General features: G+C 42.1%; 1 protein-coding gene across 10 annotated transcripts in view; it reads right to left on the minus strand.

The window, feature by feature from the left end:
• Window positions 1-19,407, minus strand: part of MAP4 (microtubule associated protein 4) — a 197,325-nt gene that overhangs the window by 43,605 nt on the left and 134,313 nt on the right. For 9 of the 10 annotated variants that reach the window (XM_059389616.1, XM_059389612.1, XM_059389610.1 and 6 more), the window contains exons 5-8: window positions 14,130-14,243; window positions 11,351-11,485; window positions 9,665-10,780; window positions 8,876-8,998 (exon numbers count right to left, since the gene is read on the minus strand). In XM_059389616.1, the coding sequence (XP_059245599.1) occupies window positions 8,876-8,998; window positions 9,665-10,780; window positions 11,351-11,485; window positions 14,130-14,243 (1,488 nt within the window). Of the gene's footprint in view, window positions 1-3,515; window positions 6,864-8,776; window positions 8,791-8,871; window positions 8,999-9,664; window positions 10,802-11,350; window positions 11,486-14,129; window positions 14,244-19,407 lie in introns of all 10 variants that reach the window. The other variant, XM_059389608.1, reaches the window with a different exon arrangement.

Consider the following 19,407-nt stretch of genomic DNA (forward strand, 5'->3'; position numbering starts at 1 on the left):
CAAGGCCAGGTCTAAAACCAGTCATGGATGAAACCTCAGGGCCTACATGACCAAAGGTGCTTGAGTATGAGGGGCCACACTACCTAGTTCCCTATCGCAAATCACTACACTTCCCATTCAACTAAGCTCCATGCCTCAGAGCCCCAGGCTTGCCCAAGGCTCTGTATCTGCACATTCACCTGCTTCCTATACATCTTGGAAGAAGTCTTACTAGAAATCTGCATGGAAGATCCTCTTACTGGAAAATATGCATGAAGAAAACATCAAAACACCAGTGAGGGACGAGGGCATACAAACCTGACCATGTGAGGTTACATTACTGAATGTGGCACAGGACTGTGTGGCTGGATAGAAAACCTCGCCATACAAGACATCACCCCTCCCTAGGATAACTGACTCATTTAATGTGATACAAAGGAAAATGCCAATTGGATTTTTATTTATTTTTTTATAAAACTATACAAGTTAATCCTCAATTTTATATGTAGTAATAAATAGGCAGAAGAGTCAGGATAACTCTAAAAAGTAGTCATAGGGTGAGGAGTGGGACTAGAACTCTTAGATATAACAATATACTATTAAAGTCACATGGTGCCACTGAAGCCTCAGTGGAAAGACCAATGAGTCAGAAAACAGCAAACAAGCGCCTCAGTGGCTTAGTTGTTAAGCGTCTGCCTTTGGCTTGGGTCGTGAGCCCGGGGTCCTGGGATCGAGCCTCACATCAGGCTCCCTGCTTGCCAGGAAGTCTGCTTCTCCCTCTCCCACTCCCCCTGCTTATGTTCCCTCTCTAGCTGTGTCTCTTTGTCAAATAAATAAATAAAATCCCCCCCAAAAAAAAACAAAAGAAAGAAAGAAAGAGAACAGCAAATACATATAGGACTGTAGAGCCTGACCAAGGCGGCACTTTTTTTTTTTTTTTTTTTTAAGGCGGCACTTTAACAGGAGACAGATTAGACACATGTTGGGAGATGACCAAGTCACATATCATAACCACGCAAACATATACATCAGCCAATTCTACATCGATCAGAGATCCAAACTGTGAAAAGTTAAAAACAGAAGTTATTTTTATAAACTCACAGTAGGGATGGATGGACGCTTAACTGACTGAGCCACCCAGGTGCCCCTAAATGAATTCTCTTTTGTTGGTCTTCTCCTCTTTGGAAATAGGGAAGTAAATATACTGCTAACTAGATGCTCTTTTACAAACTTGGTGAAACACAAGGAAGTCACCAAGTAAGTAAAACACAGAATACATCTACGCCAAGAAATAAATGTTCACCTATAGGACCATCAAACACAACAACAACAACAACAACAACAACAACAAATGCACTAGTGGAGAAAGTACAGAAGAGCCAGTATGGGTATTTGCCAAGTGTTGAGTACATCTCTTTTGACAGTGTGGCAATACCCATCAAAATTACCAATCCACAGCCTTCAAACCAGAGAGTCTACTCCAGAGTCCCTTTTTATTACACAGATGTACTAGCAAAAGTATGACATTCTGTCTAAACAAGGGCAGTCTATGGACTTTGTTCTAATAAAAGAAAAACTAGGAAACACCTAAATGCCCACTGATAAAGAAGTGGATATATCCACGTGATGAAAATACTATACAGCAATTAATTAAGAATGAGGCCCCCCCCTTCTTTGTACTGATTTGTGAAGACCTTTAAAATAATTGTTAAGTTTACAAAGCAAGGCACACACCAGTACATATGGTAGGTCTCCTCTGTATAAAATACACAAATGTGTGTGTCATTCCTTCTTTATGCATAAACTCTCTGGAAGGATATACAAAAACACTGTTACCACTGGGTGCCTGTGGAGAGGGAAATTTGGATGGGGACTGATAGAGGGAAGCAGACTTACGTTTAAGGGTACACCCTGTCACCATGGGAATGTAGTGATTCAAATTTACTTAAAAAAAAAAAAAAATTTAACTATTAAAAAAAGTATAGACTGTCCTTAGGGGAAAGGTGTGATGTAATTACAGAGGAAATAGCAACTTCTGCCTGAAATCCACCATTCTCTCCTCAGCCACTCTGCAAGAGCATCTCTAACAACACACACAAATCCTGTTGCTACATTTTTCAGGAAATATGAAGAAAAAAGAAATGGCTAGTGTTCAGAAAATTTACACGTCACCCTCTGCGTCACTGCTCAAACTGAAGAACCAGTCTAAAAAGTAAAAATAAAGAACTGGCTAGAACGCTGGAAATCCTAATGAAGGCTGGAAAGCCCTCTCTATGTGACTTCATTTTCTGCCTTGGCAAGAGCGTAGCTAATAGAAGAAAGATAAAAACAGAGAAGATGAGAATGTCTTCTACAGATAACGACCTAGAGTATCCTTTACTCACACAGCACAGTAATCCTCACTGGGCACAAAATTCATGCAAAAACAAGCTTCACCCAAAACAGAAAGTCCCATCATGCAGCATATCCACCATTCCCTGACGAAGCCTGTCCAAAACCCTAAGGCCAATTGGTGTTCTTGGTTGTGTTTTTTGTTTTGTTTTGTTTTGTTTTTAATGTCTGGAGTTAGTAGCTTCATCATGCAAAGTGAGAAACAGCATCATCTGTAGGTGGCAAAACCCAAAAAGCTAAGAAACGGTTTTTGAAGGTTAGGCTCAGGGAAGCCGTGATTAGGTGTGTACTTTTCAGGAAAAAAAAGAAAGAAAACATTTCTAAACCTCGAAGGAATCATTTTTCTCAATCTCATTCCAAGTACCTGACTGAGGAGATCCAAAAGGGCAAAAACAGGAGGAATCCCACATTGGCCAGTGTCAGACTTGTCCGAGGATGCACACTATGTCTCATGGACAAAGACCATGTCCTGAACTCTGCCTGACATGCAACTGTGGCTAATGGCCGTGAACAAACTGGTAGACGATGTGGCTGCATTACAGAGAGATCATTTCCTACTTCTAGAAACACAGAGTCTGTGCCTAGCAATGCCGGCTGGGAACTGGTTACCATGTCCTCATGCGGGGAAGACCATTTTCATTGACTCTGAAAGCAATTTGGATATTCAGTCCCACCAGCACAAGCTACAAATATATACTGACAAGAAAATAAATCCCACGCATAAAGCTAGACCTGAAATGTTTTCTTTCCTCCTGTGAATCCTGACACAAAATAAAGATTAAATCTGGTCGTAAGCTTTACACATAGGAGGCACTTTTTCTTTTTTTTTCCAATTAAGAATAGTGGATGGTGACGGGCCTTCTGCTGAACAATTCATTGTTTGAAATTCAACTTCCCCTAAAACTCAAGGTTCAGTGCTGGGTAAAAAGGCATGCAACGTAGCCACCAACCTCCTCAAGCTGGACACAAGGCATGCCCTTGGCTGCAGAAAACACGTAATTAGCAGTTATACATTTTCATGCCGACAAACCAATGATTAAGAAGGACGATTAAAGTCTGGATGGAACCAAAGCACAAGCTCTTTGCCTTCCGGATGCTGACTCAAAAGCCCCAAGCGCACACACGTCCCCATGGCAGGGTCATACCGCCGGACTTCAGTTGTCTGGCTCTCTCTCGTTCCTGGACAGTAGACTTCGGCAAAAGTGGAGTAAGGCCTCGGGACTTGGTAGGTCTCATGTAGCCTTTCAGTGGCTCTGCCACTCTGCTTTTATCTTCCTTGTTGCCTTCTCCTGGTGCCTTCCGCTCAGACTTTTCAGTCATTTTGTCAGGGGCCTCCGAGATCTTATCCTTGGGTTCTGGGAGTTCAGGATCCTTGGGAGGAGGCACTACCAACTTATCTACCGCCGGCGATGGAGTAGCGGCAGCCCTGCCATCTAACAAATCTGACTCAAATTCTGATGTGACCGCGGAAATATATCCGGATTTAGTGATTTCAGAAGCCAGGTTAACTTCTTCCACTTTCTTTTTTTCACTTGTTGGAGGCAAAAGGGCTCTATCTACCTCCTTATTCAAACTGTCTGGGTCCTTGGAATCTCGACTGTCAGCATTTTGGTCCTCAGAGAAACTGGGCTTTTGTGCTTTGTCTCCCAGTAAGTCAGGAATCAGAACTGGAGCAGAACCTTCCTCAGACTCTTTCTTTTTGTTAACTGGGTGTGTTGGAAAATTATTCCTATCTGCACATGCTTCTAGGACTCTGCCCTCACCTTGTAGGCTCTGGTCTTCTACTGGCATTCCAGAAAGGTGTCTCTCTGCAACCTCTGTGGTTTTTTCTATCGAATGCTTAGCTGCAGCCCTGGGCACTGACTCAGAGCCTCCCTTCCCAGATCCTCCATTTATCTCTGCTTCAGTCCTGAGGGGACCAGCAAGCTCACCTTTATTCTTAAGAGTGTTACCTCCCTGGCTGTTAACGGTGTCTACAGCTGCTGTGAGAGTGAGGGCAACCTCTCCTCCTGTGCTTGCAGAAGGTGTGACAGCAGAGGGGGCCTTGGGTCTTTCCTGAGCTGGGACTCCATCTCTGCTGCAGTTATCTACCACTAATAATTTGGACAACTGGGCTGGAGTTGTCTCTTGCCCACTTTCTGCCAAGGGCTTTGGAACAGATTCACCCTCTTTTACTACTTGAGAAGTAGGAGCGGGCAGTCCTTCACGGGCTGCTGACTCCAGAGCCTCTGGAGGGGCTGACTTATTCATCAACCCTGGGAGCATTCTGGGGCAGGTAAATGTGATATTTCTATTTTCGTCCACATAGCCCATTCCTTCAGTTCTGTGGTCCCCAGTGGTTTCCATGGGAACATGTATTTCTGATGCATCTATCGTATTCTCCAGAAGATGCTTCTCGGGAAAACTATTTTTAACCTTTTTACTTTTTCCATCATTGCTCCTTTCATTTGGTTTGTCAGCCACTGCAGCGTGTCCCTTGGCTGCATCTGTCTTATTCTCTGCAGACAGTACTGCAGGGACAAATCCTGCCCCCTGGATTTGGTCTTGGCAGCTCACATCTGTCACCTTGGTAGCTGGTTCAGTAACAGCGGCGTCCTTGACTATGTCTGTCTTGTTCCCACCAAGAGCCCCAAGCTCAAAAGAATTAACCTCCTCGTTCCGCCCCTTCTGTTCACCTACTTCCACTGTGGGAAGAGCTGATGGACGTGAGGACAAGGGATCATGATTCAAGGGGGAAGAGAGTTCTAAGTCCTTGTTTGGATGAGGAGTACTCCCAGCATCTCTATCCTTCCCTACAGAAGGTGGGTTGGGGGTTTCTTCCTTGTTCTCCATTCTAGCAGGCTGTGTGGAATAATTATTTTTGAACTTTTTGTTTTTGCCCTCACTACCCCTTTTTTTAGGCTTTTCAGAAATCCAGGGAGCTGCCTCACTACCCATCCAAGGACACGCTCCTTCCTTGCTCTGGTTACTGACACCCCTATCTACAGCTGAGGCCCCCCTTTCTGTTCTAGCGCCAGAAGTCCGAGTCGTGCCTGACTCACTTCCCAAAGGAATCAACATGTGCGAGGCGCTGGGCCCCCTCGCATCACCCGTCTCCACAGCCTCCGTGAGACTCACTGGGGTCCCTGGTTGCTTTGAAGAACCCAGCTCCTCACTCTTCTCCCCAGCAGGCGTTCTTTCGGTTTTAGGGGCTGCCTCACTTGGCCCGAGAACAGCTGGGCCATCCTTCCAGCTGTCTGTAAGAAATGGGGGCTCAGATCTTGCTCTTCCCTTCCCAGAACTGGTTCTCACTTTCCCAGAACCTGCCCTTGCCTTCCTGTTTCTGCCATCCCCTGCTGTTCTCTGAGATGGCGGATTCTCCAGCCCAGGCCTCAACACCTCATCCTGGGACTGCTTGGAAGCCAAAATGCTTGTCTCCTGACCTGGCTTGGGAGGAGCTTCCTTTGTTAGTTCTTTAATCTCTTCAGTTCCTTTAACCTCTTTAGTTCCTTCAGTTCCTGCCTGCTCGTCTTTCTGCAATTTAGTCACTTTACTCTCATCATTCGCTTCTGCTGGACTAATTCCTAATGAGGTACCTGTTGGCAAAGTGGGCACCGGATAAGGCAGTTCTTTTGCGGCTCTGGGTTTTGAAACCCCACCCATGGCCTCTTGGTACAAGACAGGAGAGCAACCCTCTTTGGGCCTAATCTCCAAAGGAATTTCTATTTTGTGTGCAGAAACTTCGGTCTGGGGTCCTTTCAGAACAGATGAACCCATTGTCCGGTTTTCATCCATGGGACTCGTTAGGTGGGGTGCAGGCTCTGGTTTGCCTTCACCTGGCTGTAGCCATTTCTGGTCCTGGCCCAGAGGTATTGCCTTGTTACCACCGACTTTCCCATCTATTCCCATCTTGGGCTGAGAACTTCCTGCAGTTTTCAGGGATTCTTCCAAAGGACACAAAGGCACGTTGAGACTTTCTGAGACAAAGTTTTCTGCTACCAGTTTGGTGGCTCTGGACTCCACTTCACATTCCTTTTCTAAGTTTTCTCTGGATGCCAGTCCATATTCCATGCCCACAGGGGTAGGCAGGCTGGGGAGAACCCCTGATTTCTGTGGGTCTGCTACAAAGGGATGACCTTTACGGTCATCTGCACTGTCATCATCCCAAGGTCCCCCAGGCCGGGGCTGAGAATATCTTTTTTGCTTTGGTTTCTTCTTTTTTTTCTTCATCATCATTGGTGGGCTCTCTATATCCCAGGCCTCCCTGCCAAGATCTCGCTTGGGTTCAAGGAAGTCCAGATGAGTAGTTTTCCTTTGGTTCCCAGGCTCACCATAGGTAGACGGACCAGAGACCCAACCCAATTCAGACAAAGAGCAGGGGCCCAGCCCAGGATCGAGAGTCTTCCGTGGAGAAGAGCCTCCCAGCAGCTCAGGAGGGACCCTGGCAGGCCTGGGCCGAGTGGACCTGCGGTCACTAGGTCTGTACACTTGTTTGCCTTGTGTGGGAGGGGTACCTGTAATACATGAAGTCGGCCAAAATTCCAAAACAAAACAAAACAAAACAAAACAAAACTCCTTGTTATTGTTTCTTTAAGAAAAAAAAAAAAAAGTCCATTTACTGACTCAGTTAAGTCTGTTTTCACCAACCCACACACTAATTCATTTAGGTTAATAGTTTTTTCCAAAATATTTCTCATCCTTAACTGGGATGAGCAAATTAACAAAGATCATCATCTCAGGTAAAGAAAAAGATTCAAACAGAGTTCTTCTAACTTTCTATAATAAGTAATACCTATCAATCTCATCTGATACTTATCATTATTTTTAATAGGTATGTAATTCCCAATTTTGCAACAAGATGATGATAAACTCCTATCTCTTTTTGGTGACATTTGTTAATTAACTGAATGCAATATATAGGATTTTGGGCAAAATTTATAATTCTAAGAGTCTGTCACCAATATTATACTAATTACTTGTCAGGCTAACCAGATCAATTCTGGGAAACAGACCAGGAGGCCAGACTTGTGCTACTGGGGGGCGGGAGGGAAGGAAGAAGAAAAGAAAAAAAGATACTGAATTAGTATTTTGGCCAAAGAAAAACCCTCCTCATTCCAGAATCAAAGCCTCCTACTTCGAAAAGACAAATGTGTTAGATTTCAATGTTCTGTTCCTAAATGTACTTCCCGAAAGACAGAAAAAATATACATAATGCCCAGTAGGGTAATGAATTAGAACAATTAGGATAACCACCCTTAGAAAAGTTTCAGGAAACCAACTGCACCAACCTCCTACCTCCAAGTCAATGCAGCACGGATTCAAGATCCTGGGAAAAGTCCCACTAAGACCAGGTCTAGGACAGCTCTTGTCACTTCTGACCCAATGAAATGACTTCAGAGAACATTAGAAAGCTTACATAGTACTGTTTGTTACTGTTTTTACTCTCCAGTGTCCTGCAAACCCTACTCTTGATTTAACATCTCAGGTCAGTTACTGCTTCTCTCAAAAAAGTGCTAGGCTTTAGTACCCCACACATTTATAACATTAATTTGGCAATTAACCAGTAGCTATCTAGTGCCATCTTTTATACTATTTACTGAATTATTACATAAATCTTTGGTTTCAGAGTTTATGCCTGGCAACTTTCCTTGCTATCCAGGCTATGGGACAACAAGACAAGGGCAAGGACCAGACTTAAGTATCTATGTGCCTTAGCATGGTGAACTTTGTACACAATAAGGACTTGATAAATCTTTGATATGTTGTTGTCACTAAAATGATGTTTAAAAAGACTGAACTTTATTTAGCTCCTACCTAGGGCTAGGCAGTATATAAGCACGAGAGAATCTCAGTGCCATAAGTCAGGGTCCTTGCCCTCAAGTTCATATTCTAATCAGTCACAGAAAAGCAAGCAGAGAATCATTAAGTTGATAAGCTCTGGGTTTACATCAAAAACATGTCATCTTAAAGTTCACTGAATGACTGAACTCCGAGTTAGAAAGCAACTTGGAGCAGTGCCTCTCCAAGCTCAGTGTATTATCAATTATCCGGAGAACCTGTTCAAATGTGTATGAAGGTTTGAGGTAGAATCCAGGACGATGCCTTTCTAACAGGCCCCCAAGCAATGCAGATGCTGCTGAGCCACGAAACACACTGTATCTAACAACAGTTTACTAGCAAAGGTTTACAGTACATTTGAACAATAAATTCCTCTTATAGCTGAATAAACAGAGCTACTGGGAAGTTAAGTAACCTGCCCAAGACCACAAAGCATAGAACAGTGAACAGTGGAAGTGGGTTAAAATTTAGATGTCTTGAGCTGAAGTAGCGCTAATTTAAAAATACGTAAACAGTGGACTCTCCGCCTAAACAAGACAAAATCTGCCTAAGAAAGAGAATGGACTTCATGAGCAATACTAATTACCACCACAAAACCAGGGACTACGTCCTCCACCACCACCACCACCACCACCCCATTGCTCCTAGTTCAAGTGGTTTCAGAGTCCGCTGTGCTTCCCTCACTTACCCGAGGTCTCGGAAGGAAGTTCAGAAGGTTGACTACTGAATGGTTTCTTTTGCTCTTGTTTCTCTAACACAGAATCGTCATCTGCTGGCAAGGTGGACTTTTGCCCCACAGCTGTGACTGGTTCTAAACGCAACAAAACCACACAGGTTTTAGAGCAGTGCTATTTCAGCTCTTTTTCTACCTTTCAGAAGCTGGAGGCAGGAACAGTTTTGGAGGAATGAGGGACATTCCTCCAAGGGCAGCAGAGAAAAATAGAGTGGCAGCTGGAAGATGAAGTTGGGAAACTTTGTTTTGTTTTAAAAGGGAAAAATAGTATTTGTAGTTTGGTGAGAATGATTCGAAGGACGGGGGAAAAACTGGTGAGTGGCAAGAAAGGAAAAAATGGCCAGGGCATCCTTAAGTAAGGAAGCAGAAGTGGGATCTAGGAGCAAAATGGGAGATTGGCCTTAATCAGGAGCAGGGACGGTTCACTTCCAGTAGCGGGAGTGAGGCAGAGACTAGGGATACAGCAGACAAGTAGGCAGGTGAGGTGGCCAAAGTCTGTGAACAATCCCTTTTACTGCTGGAATTATCATAAGGAAAATGTATCAGCAGAGAAGGAAGGAGGAAGATGCTGGAAACTGGAGGATGATGAAGGTGAGAAAGATGGTCTAGAAGAGCAGCAAGGTGTATAGACTGGCAAAGTACAGTGTTGTTGTCTTTATTTTATCTGGTACGACGTTTGTCCCCCACCTTTCTGCAGAATACACACTGGGAGACCGAAATACTGTGTAAAACATAAATCCATACCTGGAGACATGACCAAGGTAGATGCAGCTGACTGCCCCTCGTTCTTGAGAGATTTTAACTGCGACTCCTCTGCTTCTTCCCATGTCCCTGCAGCATGCACATCCTTAACTGGAGTCGGTGCCACCTCTGTTTCTGAGAGCAATGTAGCAACCTGGGCTGGACTCACACTGTTGGCCAGAGTCCCCTCTGTCCCAGGGGGTGGAGCCACTTTCGAAGCCAGGGCTAACTCTGTTTCTGGAGGCAGAGGCACATCCTTGACCGGGGTTACTTCTGTTTCTGGGGGTACAGCCACATTCTCGCCCAGAGCCATCTCTGTTTCTATAGGTGAAAGCACATCCTTGCCCAGGGCCAACTCTGGTTCTGGGGATGGAGCCACATCCTTCACTGGTGCCTTTTCTGCAGCTGGGTGTGGATCCATATCCTTGGCCGGGGCCACCTCTGTTTCTGGGGGCAGTGCCACATCCTTGGTCAAAATCACCTTGGTTTCTGGAGGCAGCACCATGTCCCCAGTCAGGGCCACCTCTGTGTCTGGGGATAAGGCCACCTCCTTGGCTGGGGACATTTCTGTAGATGATACAACATCCTTAGCCAGTGCCACTTCTATTTCTGAGAGAGATACCACACCCTTGGCTGGGGCCATCTCTTTGTCTGTAGGTGGTACCATGCCCTCATCTGGGGACACATCCATTTTTATAGGGCTTACAGGTGGGGCCCTCTCTGTTTCTTTGAATGGTAATACATCCTTGGCTGGGGCTACCTCTGTTTCTATGGGCAGTACCATGTCCTTGGATAAAGATACATCAGTTTCTGCAGACAATACAGCACCCTTAACTGGGGCTTCTTCTGTTTCTCTGGGTAGTATCATGTCCTTGACGATATCTGATTTGATAGATGATTCCACGTCCTCAGCCAGTGTCACATCTGATTTGGTGGATGGTTCCAGGTCTTTAGCCAATGCCACCTCTGTTTCTGTGGCTGGCACCATGTCCTTGGCTGGAGACATCTCTGTTTCTCTAGATGGGGCCATGTCAGCAGCCTTCAGTCCCATCATGATTTCCAATGCTTCTGCTGGTGCCCTCTCTTCTGCTGATGTCACTTCTACCTCTTTGGCTAGCTCTATGGGAAATAAGTAGGAAACTTAGGACCCATCATGATGCGCTCATAGCTCTGCATTCAAAACTTACTTTCGGAGAGCACAGGACTATCTAGATTTTGTGACCATAAAACCCTAAATATAAATTAAAAAGCTATCTAATTAATGTACTTGTGCCTACTCCTTGGTAGTCCCAGTACTGAGAAAAACGGGGTATTGAGAGAGTAAAGAGTGGAGGAAGAAAGGAGAAGGAAAGAAAAAAAGCACAGGTTTAAAAACAGCAACAACAACACAGGCACAAAATTATTTTAAGAACAGGAACCTGCGGGACATCCAGAAAAAAACCTCTGAGTCCTAAGTCTGCACTGAATTGAAAAGGGATTTTCTCTGCCTGTGAATTCCAAGTGTTGTTATTTCAACCACACCTTCATTCCTTCAGATGTGGAATCAATAATTAAAGGAATACAAGTATTTGTGTTAGTTCTGGAATTTTTACCTGTACTGCTCTACATGGCTAAAAATTAAGTCTGATGATTTGGATTGACTAAGATACTGGAACCAGTAAGCGATAAAGAGGGGTTCTAGTAACTTACCTGCTGTGGGCTGCTGAGGTTGTGGTACGGCCTCTGGCAAAATGAAGGATTCCGAGTATGGAGAGTTTGGGGCTTCCACAGGCCACCCCTGAGGTACAACAGCTGCAGGAGCAAAGGTGTCACAGGGAAATAGACCTGATATTAAAACACAAACAAACAGATTCTTGAAACTGCTTCAGTAATAGGGAGGAAAAAAGTATTTGATATTTACAATCAGCTTTATACATCTGCCTTCAGCTCAGGTCATGATCCCAGGATTCCGGGATTGAGCCCCAGCATCAGGCTCCCTGCCGCTCCCCCTGCTCATGCGCACATGTTCTCTCTCTCTCTTTTTCTCTAATAAATAAAATCTTTTTAAAAAAATAGCTTTACATATTGCCATAATGACACAGATCTAAAGACCAATGGAAACCAAGGCAAGAAAATTTTAAAGTAAAAACTGTTGCCATTCTTCAGGTTTTGGCAAACTGTTAACTGGCCATCGTAGTGCTGTTAGTCAGCATTGATTGGCTACCTTCTACAGTGTATTGTGAAGAGTCCTAATACCAAAGACTGAATGCCAGCCAAATAAATATTATAACTGATACAACATAACATAGAGTAAAAAACTAAGTCTTGATTTTCTCATCTGTAAAATGAGATCAATGTCTCCCTCTGCAACATTACAACAGTTTCGTGAAAATGCTTTATAAATTATTAAGAACTAGACAAATGTTAAAGGATTATTATTATTGTACTCTGTCAGACATAATAGGGGATTTAATGTCACATGGTCCCTGACATCAAGAGTGTTACAATTTAGCTAGAGAGGCATGTATCAAATACTGTATAGCATGGACTAAGTACTCCAAGATGACTAGAATGGTCACAGAAGCCTTCAGAAGAGAAGCAAGAGGGCACCTGGGTGGCTCAGTGGGTTAAACCGCTGCCTTCGGCTCAGGTCATGATCTCAGGGTCCTGGGATCGAGTCCCGTATCGGGCTTTCTGCTCGGCAGAGAGCCTGCTTCCTCCTCTCTCTCTGCCTGCCTCTCTGCCTACTTGTGATCTCTCTCTCTCTCTGTCAAATAAATAAATAAATAATCTTTAAAAAAAAAAAAAAAGAGCAGGAAGAGAGGAGAGAGTAGTCAAGTTCAAGGACGGAGAACACCACACAAAGAAAGATATAAAAATGCCAATAGAACAAGAATGTTTCTGCGAATGTGAAATTAGCTGGAGTCAAGCAGATGTTGCATACCAGAGAGGGAAAATAGGATGAGGACAAACAATGGAAAAAGGATCTAGAAAGCCAGAGAAATTTAGACTTGAAGAGCAAAAAAACAGAGTGTTGTAAGATCTTAATTGAAAATGAGATGATGAATACAGAACAGGGACCTGGTGACCAACACAGCAGGTATATCTGGAATGAATTTAAAAGGGGGCAGCCTAGGTATGAAGTGACAGAAGCTTTATATGGGGGAAGGCCGAGAGAGCATAAAAGAAGAGAAGATGCTGTAAAGAAGTCAATGGGACTAAATGACTCACTAGCTAGTGAGCTGAAAAACATGAGGAGACTACAATGCTCAATGTTTCTCTTTGGATGGCAGATCTCTAGGGGGAAGGCTGTTAAATGGGTTCAGAAGCATAAATGCAACATATGATTAGCCATGATCTTTATAGATACAAAAGTATAAGCATTGTGAAGTGGGACTTATTGATAGGTACTGAAGGAAACCTGAATGTCACCCTCAAAATAAATAAATTAAATAAATAAATAAATTCTCCTCTTCCTGGAGACAGACTCTTACAAGCCCAGAGAGGGCACCGGAGGAAATCTGCAAACAAACCTTACTCCATTAGTGCCCTCCCAAGCATTTTCTTCCCACAGCCTGCCAGTCATGGAAGCCTAAAACTGCTTTCCTTTGTCCTGTCATTTCTTTACACCTCTACTGCTCTTTGTTGAAGATGCTATATAAACCAAAACTCCAAGCTACCGCTTTGAGTCACTTTTCGCCCATACAATAGATGCTGCAGATGTTAACAAACGGTCTGTCTCCTGTGTCTTTTTTTGGAGGCCCAGCTGAAAACCTAAAATGGAAGAAGTAAAGTTTCACCTCCCCCACAGTATCCTGGTCACATTCATGTTAAAAGTTACACAAAACCAGAAATAATGATACTACTAATTGAGAACTAAGATCTGTTTAATATTTACTAAGTACCATGGGGCACCTGGGTGGTTCAGTCCTTAAGCCTCTGCCTTCAGCTTGGGTCATGATCTCAGGGTCCTGGGATCGAGCCTTGCATCAGGCTCCTTGCTTGGCTGGGAGCCTGCTTCTCCCTCTCCCACCCCCCTGCTTCTGTTCCCTCTCTCACTGTCTCTCTCTGTCAAATAAATAAATAAAATGTTTAAAAAATATATCCTTTACTAAGTACCAGATGCTATGAGAAGTGCTTTTACAAAGTTATTTAATTCTCACCACATCTTTAAGGTAGGAACTAGTGCTGGACCCATATTATAGATAAATCAAAGTTTAGAGTGGATATAACGTGCCCAAGGTAATGAGCTAGTAAAATATGGAGACAGAATCTGGCCCTATCATATAGTATTCAGGATCCCACGCGAGGAGGTGAGTAGACCCTGAGCACCCCAACTGCTGAACTCTCTCCTGAGACCAGATAGAGCCTTGTTACAGGTAAAGCCAAAAAACATGACTTTGCCTAGTAGTTAACTTCAAAGGTAATGGGTAAAAGGCCATATTAATTGTTGGGAGTTAAGCAATAAATCCAGTTGATGACATCATACCATAACTGTCTTGCAGGGGATCATTTCGTTCTGCAAATCCTGAAGTATTGCTTGTTCCACTGGGGAGAAAGAGAAAATCCTCCAGGCCATCATCATGGTGCATCTTAAAGGGATCTGGAAAAAAGAAGAAATTCAGAACTCATTCTCAGTGAATACAACTGATATTCTAGACTGGGAAATTTGTGGTAGCACTGGTTTTATTCTAGGTACTAGGAAGGGGGACAAGAGTATGTTTATTCCCCGCCCATAACAGAAAACATGCCAGTCCTATAATGAATTCTTCATCAGAGGAAAAAAAAGAATTCTGCTTCTAAGAAGGCCTTCTCTAAATTAGCACTCATCTGAATTACCCTACGGTCTTAAACAAACACTGATTGCTAGACCCTAAGAATGTGCATTTCTCAGTAGTTCCTTGATAGATAACTAGTGACTCATTCCCTTAAGATGCTTCATTTGTTAGAGGCAAATGCATAAAAACCTAGGCCCTGGAGAACATTCCATGAGAGAGATGAGAACCATTCATTCTCCCTGGTATCGCTTGGTCTGGGGAGGCTGCTGCTTGCTCTGCTTCTCACACTTCCACTGAAGCAAAAGAGAATACCTAAAGCATCAAGGAGAGTAGCTGTTATATGGGTTTGCACACTAGAATCGGAGACTTGCCAAAATGTAAAATGAAAATGCATGTAAAATGACTTGCATGTAAAAATGAATGGTTTCTACCAAGTTCTCTCATTTACTTATTACTTTCTTTCTGGGTGCCTCTAATATTGCAGAGTTTGTGCACTCTAAAACTCAGAGATGCATAAGGTCAAGGCTGAATACATTTAGCAGAGGGATATTTTAGTTCAAGCCAAAGAAGATCTTCACCTGATAAATATTTAAGCTGAGAACTGAAGGACTGAGTGGTTCTCAGTTCTCCTTAGTGATCTCATCTAATCTCATAGTTTAAAATTCTGTCTATAAGTTAGTAACACTCAAATTTGTACTTCCAGCCATCTAGACCTCACTGTGGCACTGGAAATTTGACTGGGAATTTGATTTGACTTTCGTATCAAATTGCCAATTCTTAATGTATAAAATAAAGCTGAAATGTAACATGTTTCCCAAACCAACTCTCATACAATCTTCCCATCTCTAATGGGATTCTGTTTTTTGGTCAAAAACACTGGAGTTGTCCTTGATTTATCTCTTTCATAAGCCATTCCCAATTCATAAGAAAATCCAGCTGATATGACCTTCAAAATGTCCCCCAGAATCTATTTTCCATACCTCCACTGATTAAGGTGTTTTGCAAGGTTGTAGTCAAGGGGACTGGCCAATGCTGTGATCATGAGAAGACTTGACAGGGGCTGGAGAACCTGCCTACACAATGGCTTCCTTACATGGCTATTGATGAGAGACCTCTGTTTCTCCCCTACATGGGCCTCCCCATAGCAGCTGGCTATCCCCAAACTGAGTAAACCAAGAATAACCAAGATGGAAGCCATAGTGTCTTTTATAACCTAATCTTAGAAATGACATACCATTATTTCTGCCATCTATTCTACTGGTCACACAGACCACGCCTGGTATGATATGGGAGGATACTACATACAGGTATGAATATCAGGAGTTGGGGATCACTGGAACCATCTTGGGAGTTGACTACCACACTTGGCTTTCAAGACATTATACTCTTCTGAGTATTCTCCAACCTCAGAACTGGCCATTCCTTTGATGTTACCCTTGCTGGTTCCTCTTCTTCCTGACTTAAGTTTAGTAATCTAAAACTACTCACAAAGAAAATCTCTGGCTAAGATGATTTTGCTGATGAATTCTACCAAACATTTAAAGAAGAATTTAAACTAATTCTTCATTAAGTCTTCCAGAAAAACCTGAAGCAGGGAGAACACTTCCAAAGTCATTCATTCTCTGGTTGGTATTATCCTAGAATGGTTATTACCCTGGTATTACTCTGATACCAAAACTAGACAAAGACATCATAAGGAAACTACAGATCAGCATCTCTTCTAAATATGGATGCCAAAATCTTCAAAAAATGTTCTGAATGTGCCAGAAAATCACACAAATTATACAATATGACCAAATAGGATTTATCCCATGAACGCAAGATTGGTAACCAATGTAATACATACGTATCAGCAGAATAAGAAATAAAACCACATGATCATTGCAACAGATGCAGAAAAAACACTTGACAAAACCCAACACCCTTTCATGATAAATCAAGTAGTTGACAAATCAGGAACAGGAGGCACTTTCCTTCATCTGACGAACGACATCTACTAAATACCCTCTACTGACACCATACTTAATAGCCACAGACTGGATCCTTCCCCTCTACGGAAAGTAACAAAGAAGGATGTCTGCTCTTACCACTTCCAATTAATCGTTGTACAGAAGGTACTAGCCAGGACAATTAGGCGAGAAAAAGAAATAAAAGGGATCAAGATTGAAAATGAGAAACTAAAGCTACAACTGTAAAAAAGACACATCTTACATGTGAAACTCCTAAGAAATATACTAAACAACTACAAGAACTAATGAATTCAGCAAAGTTGGAAGATACAAGATCAATATATGAAAATCAACTGTGTATCTATAGCCTCCCAATGAACAACCTACAAATGAAATTAAGAAAACAATTCCATTCACAGCATGAAAAAGAATAAAATATTAGGAGTAAATTTTACAAATGGGAGCATAAAAATTTATACTCTGAAAACTACAAAAATATTGTTGAAAGAAATAAGATATAAATAAATGGAAAAAAATTATATGTTTACGGACTGGAAGACTTAATATTGTAAAGATGGCAAAACTCCTCAATTTGATCTACAGATTCAACGCAGTTCCTATCAGAATCCTAGCTGACTTCTTTAGAGAAACTGAGAAGCAGATTCTCAAATTCATATGGAATCACAAAAGAATCAGTAAATAAATAAACAAAAAACCACCCACAAAGCAGGAACACTCATATTTCCTAACTGCAAAACTTACCACAAAGCTACAGTAATCATGACAGTATAGTACTGGCATTAGAACAGACATACAGATCCAATGGAAAATAATTAAGAGTTGATTAGAAGAAAACAAACTATCTATGGTCAACATATTTCAGCAAGAATGCCAAGACCATGAAATGGGGAAAGAATAATTTTCAAAAAAATGCACCTGGGACAACTGGATATCAACATGCAAAATAATGAATTTGAATCTCTCTACCTCTTACCCATATATAAAAATCAACGTACAATGATCAAAGACCTCAATATAAGAGCTAAAATTATAAGATTTTTAGAAGAAAACATAAGGATAGGACTCAGATGGGTAGCTCAGATGGTTAAGCATCTGCCTTTGACTCAGGTCATGATCCTGGGGTCCTGAGATCAAGTCCTGCATCAGGCTCCTTCCTCAGGGGCAGCCTGCTTCTCCCTCCCCCGCCACTCTCCCTGCTTCTTCTCTCTAACAAATAAATAAAATCTTAAAAAAAAAAAAAAGAAGAAGAAGAAGAAGAAGAAAGAAAGAAAAAAACATGAGGATAAATGTTCATGACCTCAGATTTGGCAGTAGAGTCTAAGCTATGACACCAAAGCATGAAGCATGAGCAGCAAAAGAAAAGATAAACTGGACTTCCTCAAAATCAGAAACTTTTATGCATTAAAGGACACTACCAAGAAAATTAGAAGACAATCCACAAAATGGGAGAAAATATTTGTAAATCATACATCTGATAAGGGTCCAGTATATAAAAACTCTTCCAGGACAACAAAAAGGACACACCAATTAAAACTGGGACAAAGGATCTGAACACACAGTTCTCTAAGGAAGATATACAAATAGCCAATAAACATGTGAAAAAAATGAAAAGATAATCAACATCATTAGCCAACAGGAAAATGAAAATGAAAATCATAACAAGATACTACTTCAATACCAACTAGGTTAGGTGTAATTTTTCTAAAGGGAAAACAAGGATTTTCAAGGACGTGGAGGAATTACAAACCTAATCCACTACTGGTGGGACTATAAAATGGTAGAGTTGCTTTGGAAAATACTTGGGCAATTCCTCAAATGATTAAACACTGAGTTATCAAATGATAAGCAATACTCATCTAGGTATAAGCTAAGGGAAAAAAACCTGCACATGAAGGTTTAAAGCAGCATTACTGACAACAGTAAAAAAAAAAACAAAAAAAAAACCCCACCACTCAAACAACCTATACATTTATCAACTGATGAACAGATAAAGAAGATGTAGTATATCCATACAGAGATTGAGTTCCTCTGAAAGAATGAAGTACTGATCTGTGCCACGAAACACATGATCCTTGAAAACTTGCTGACTGAAAAAGCCTGTCACAAAAGACCACAGATGATTTCATTTACCTAAAATGTCCAGAATAGGTAAACTGAGAGAGACGGAAAGTAGATTAGTGCTTAGGGCTGGGGTGGATAAGGAGATAGGGAGTGGTATCTAAAGACTACCGGGTTTGTTTCTGAGGTAATAAAAATTGATTCTGGTGACTGGTGTATATATACATGAATATACTAAAAATCCACTGAATTGTGCATTTCATTTTTTAAAAGGATTTTATTTATGAGAGAGAGAGAGAGAGCATGAGTGGGGGGAAAGGAGTGGAGGGAGAGGGTAATGTAGACTCCTGCTGAGCAGGGAGACCGACTGGGGGCTCCATCCCAGGACCCCAAGATCATGACCCTGAGCTGAAGACAAATGTTTAACCGGTTGGTGGAGCCACACAGGCGCCCCTGAATTGTACATTTTAGTGTGAACTGTATGTTGTGTGAATTATATCTCAATAAAGCTGTTTTTAAAAAGTGCCATATTGAAAATAGCCAATAACTGGGAAATTATAGAATATCAAGTACTAGATTTTTTGGAACCAGCTATGAGCAACCTGGTAAGTTAGATGGTATAAAAGAAGTCACTTATGAGTGCAAACCAGAAAACTGAGCTCTCAACCTGGCATGCAGGCACCGATGTTACTCTTCTGAGGTCCTACTGCAATCCAGTTCTGCCACCATTTCCAGCTCGAAGCAACTACATATTATGGTTTTTGTCTCTACAGATTAATTTGGCTTTATAGAAATTAGGTTTGAGTCCTAGTTCTCCCTTCTGTCAAAGAGGATAACAGACACTTGCAGAGCTAGGTAAGAAACACAGAAAATATGTGTAAAAAGGCTCTAGCCCCTGTGCCTGATACACATTCAACAAATGGTGCTACTACTACAGTAAAAATTCCTTTTGGAAGAATTA

The sequence above is a fragment of the Mustela nigripes genome, chromosome 2 (genome assembly GCF_022355385.1).
Source record: "Mustela nigripes isolate SB6536 chromosome 2, MUSNIG.SB6536, whole genome shotgun sequence".
In the NCBI taxonomy this organism is placed as follows: domain Eukaryota; kingdom Metazoa; phylum Chordata; class Mammalia; order Carnivora; family Mustelidae; genus Mustela; species Mustela nigripes.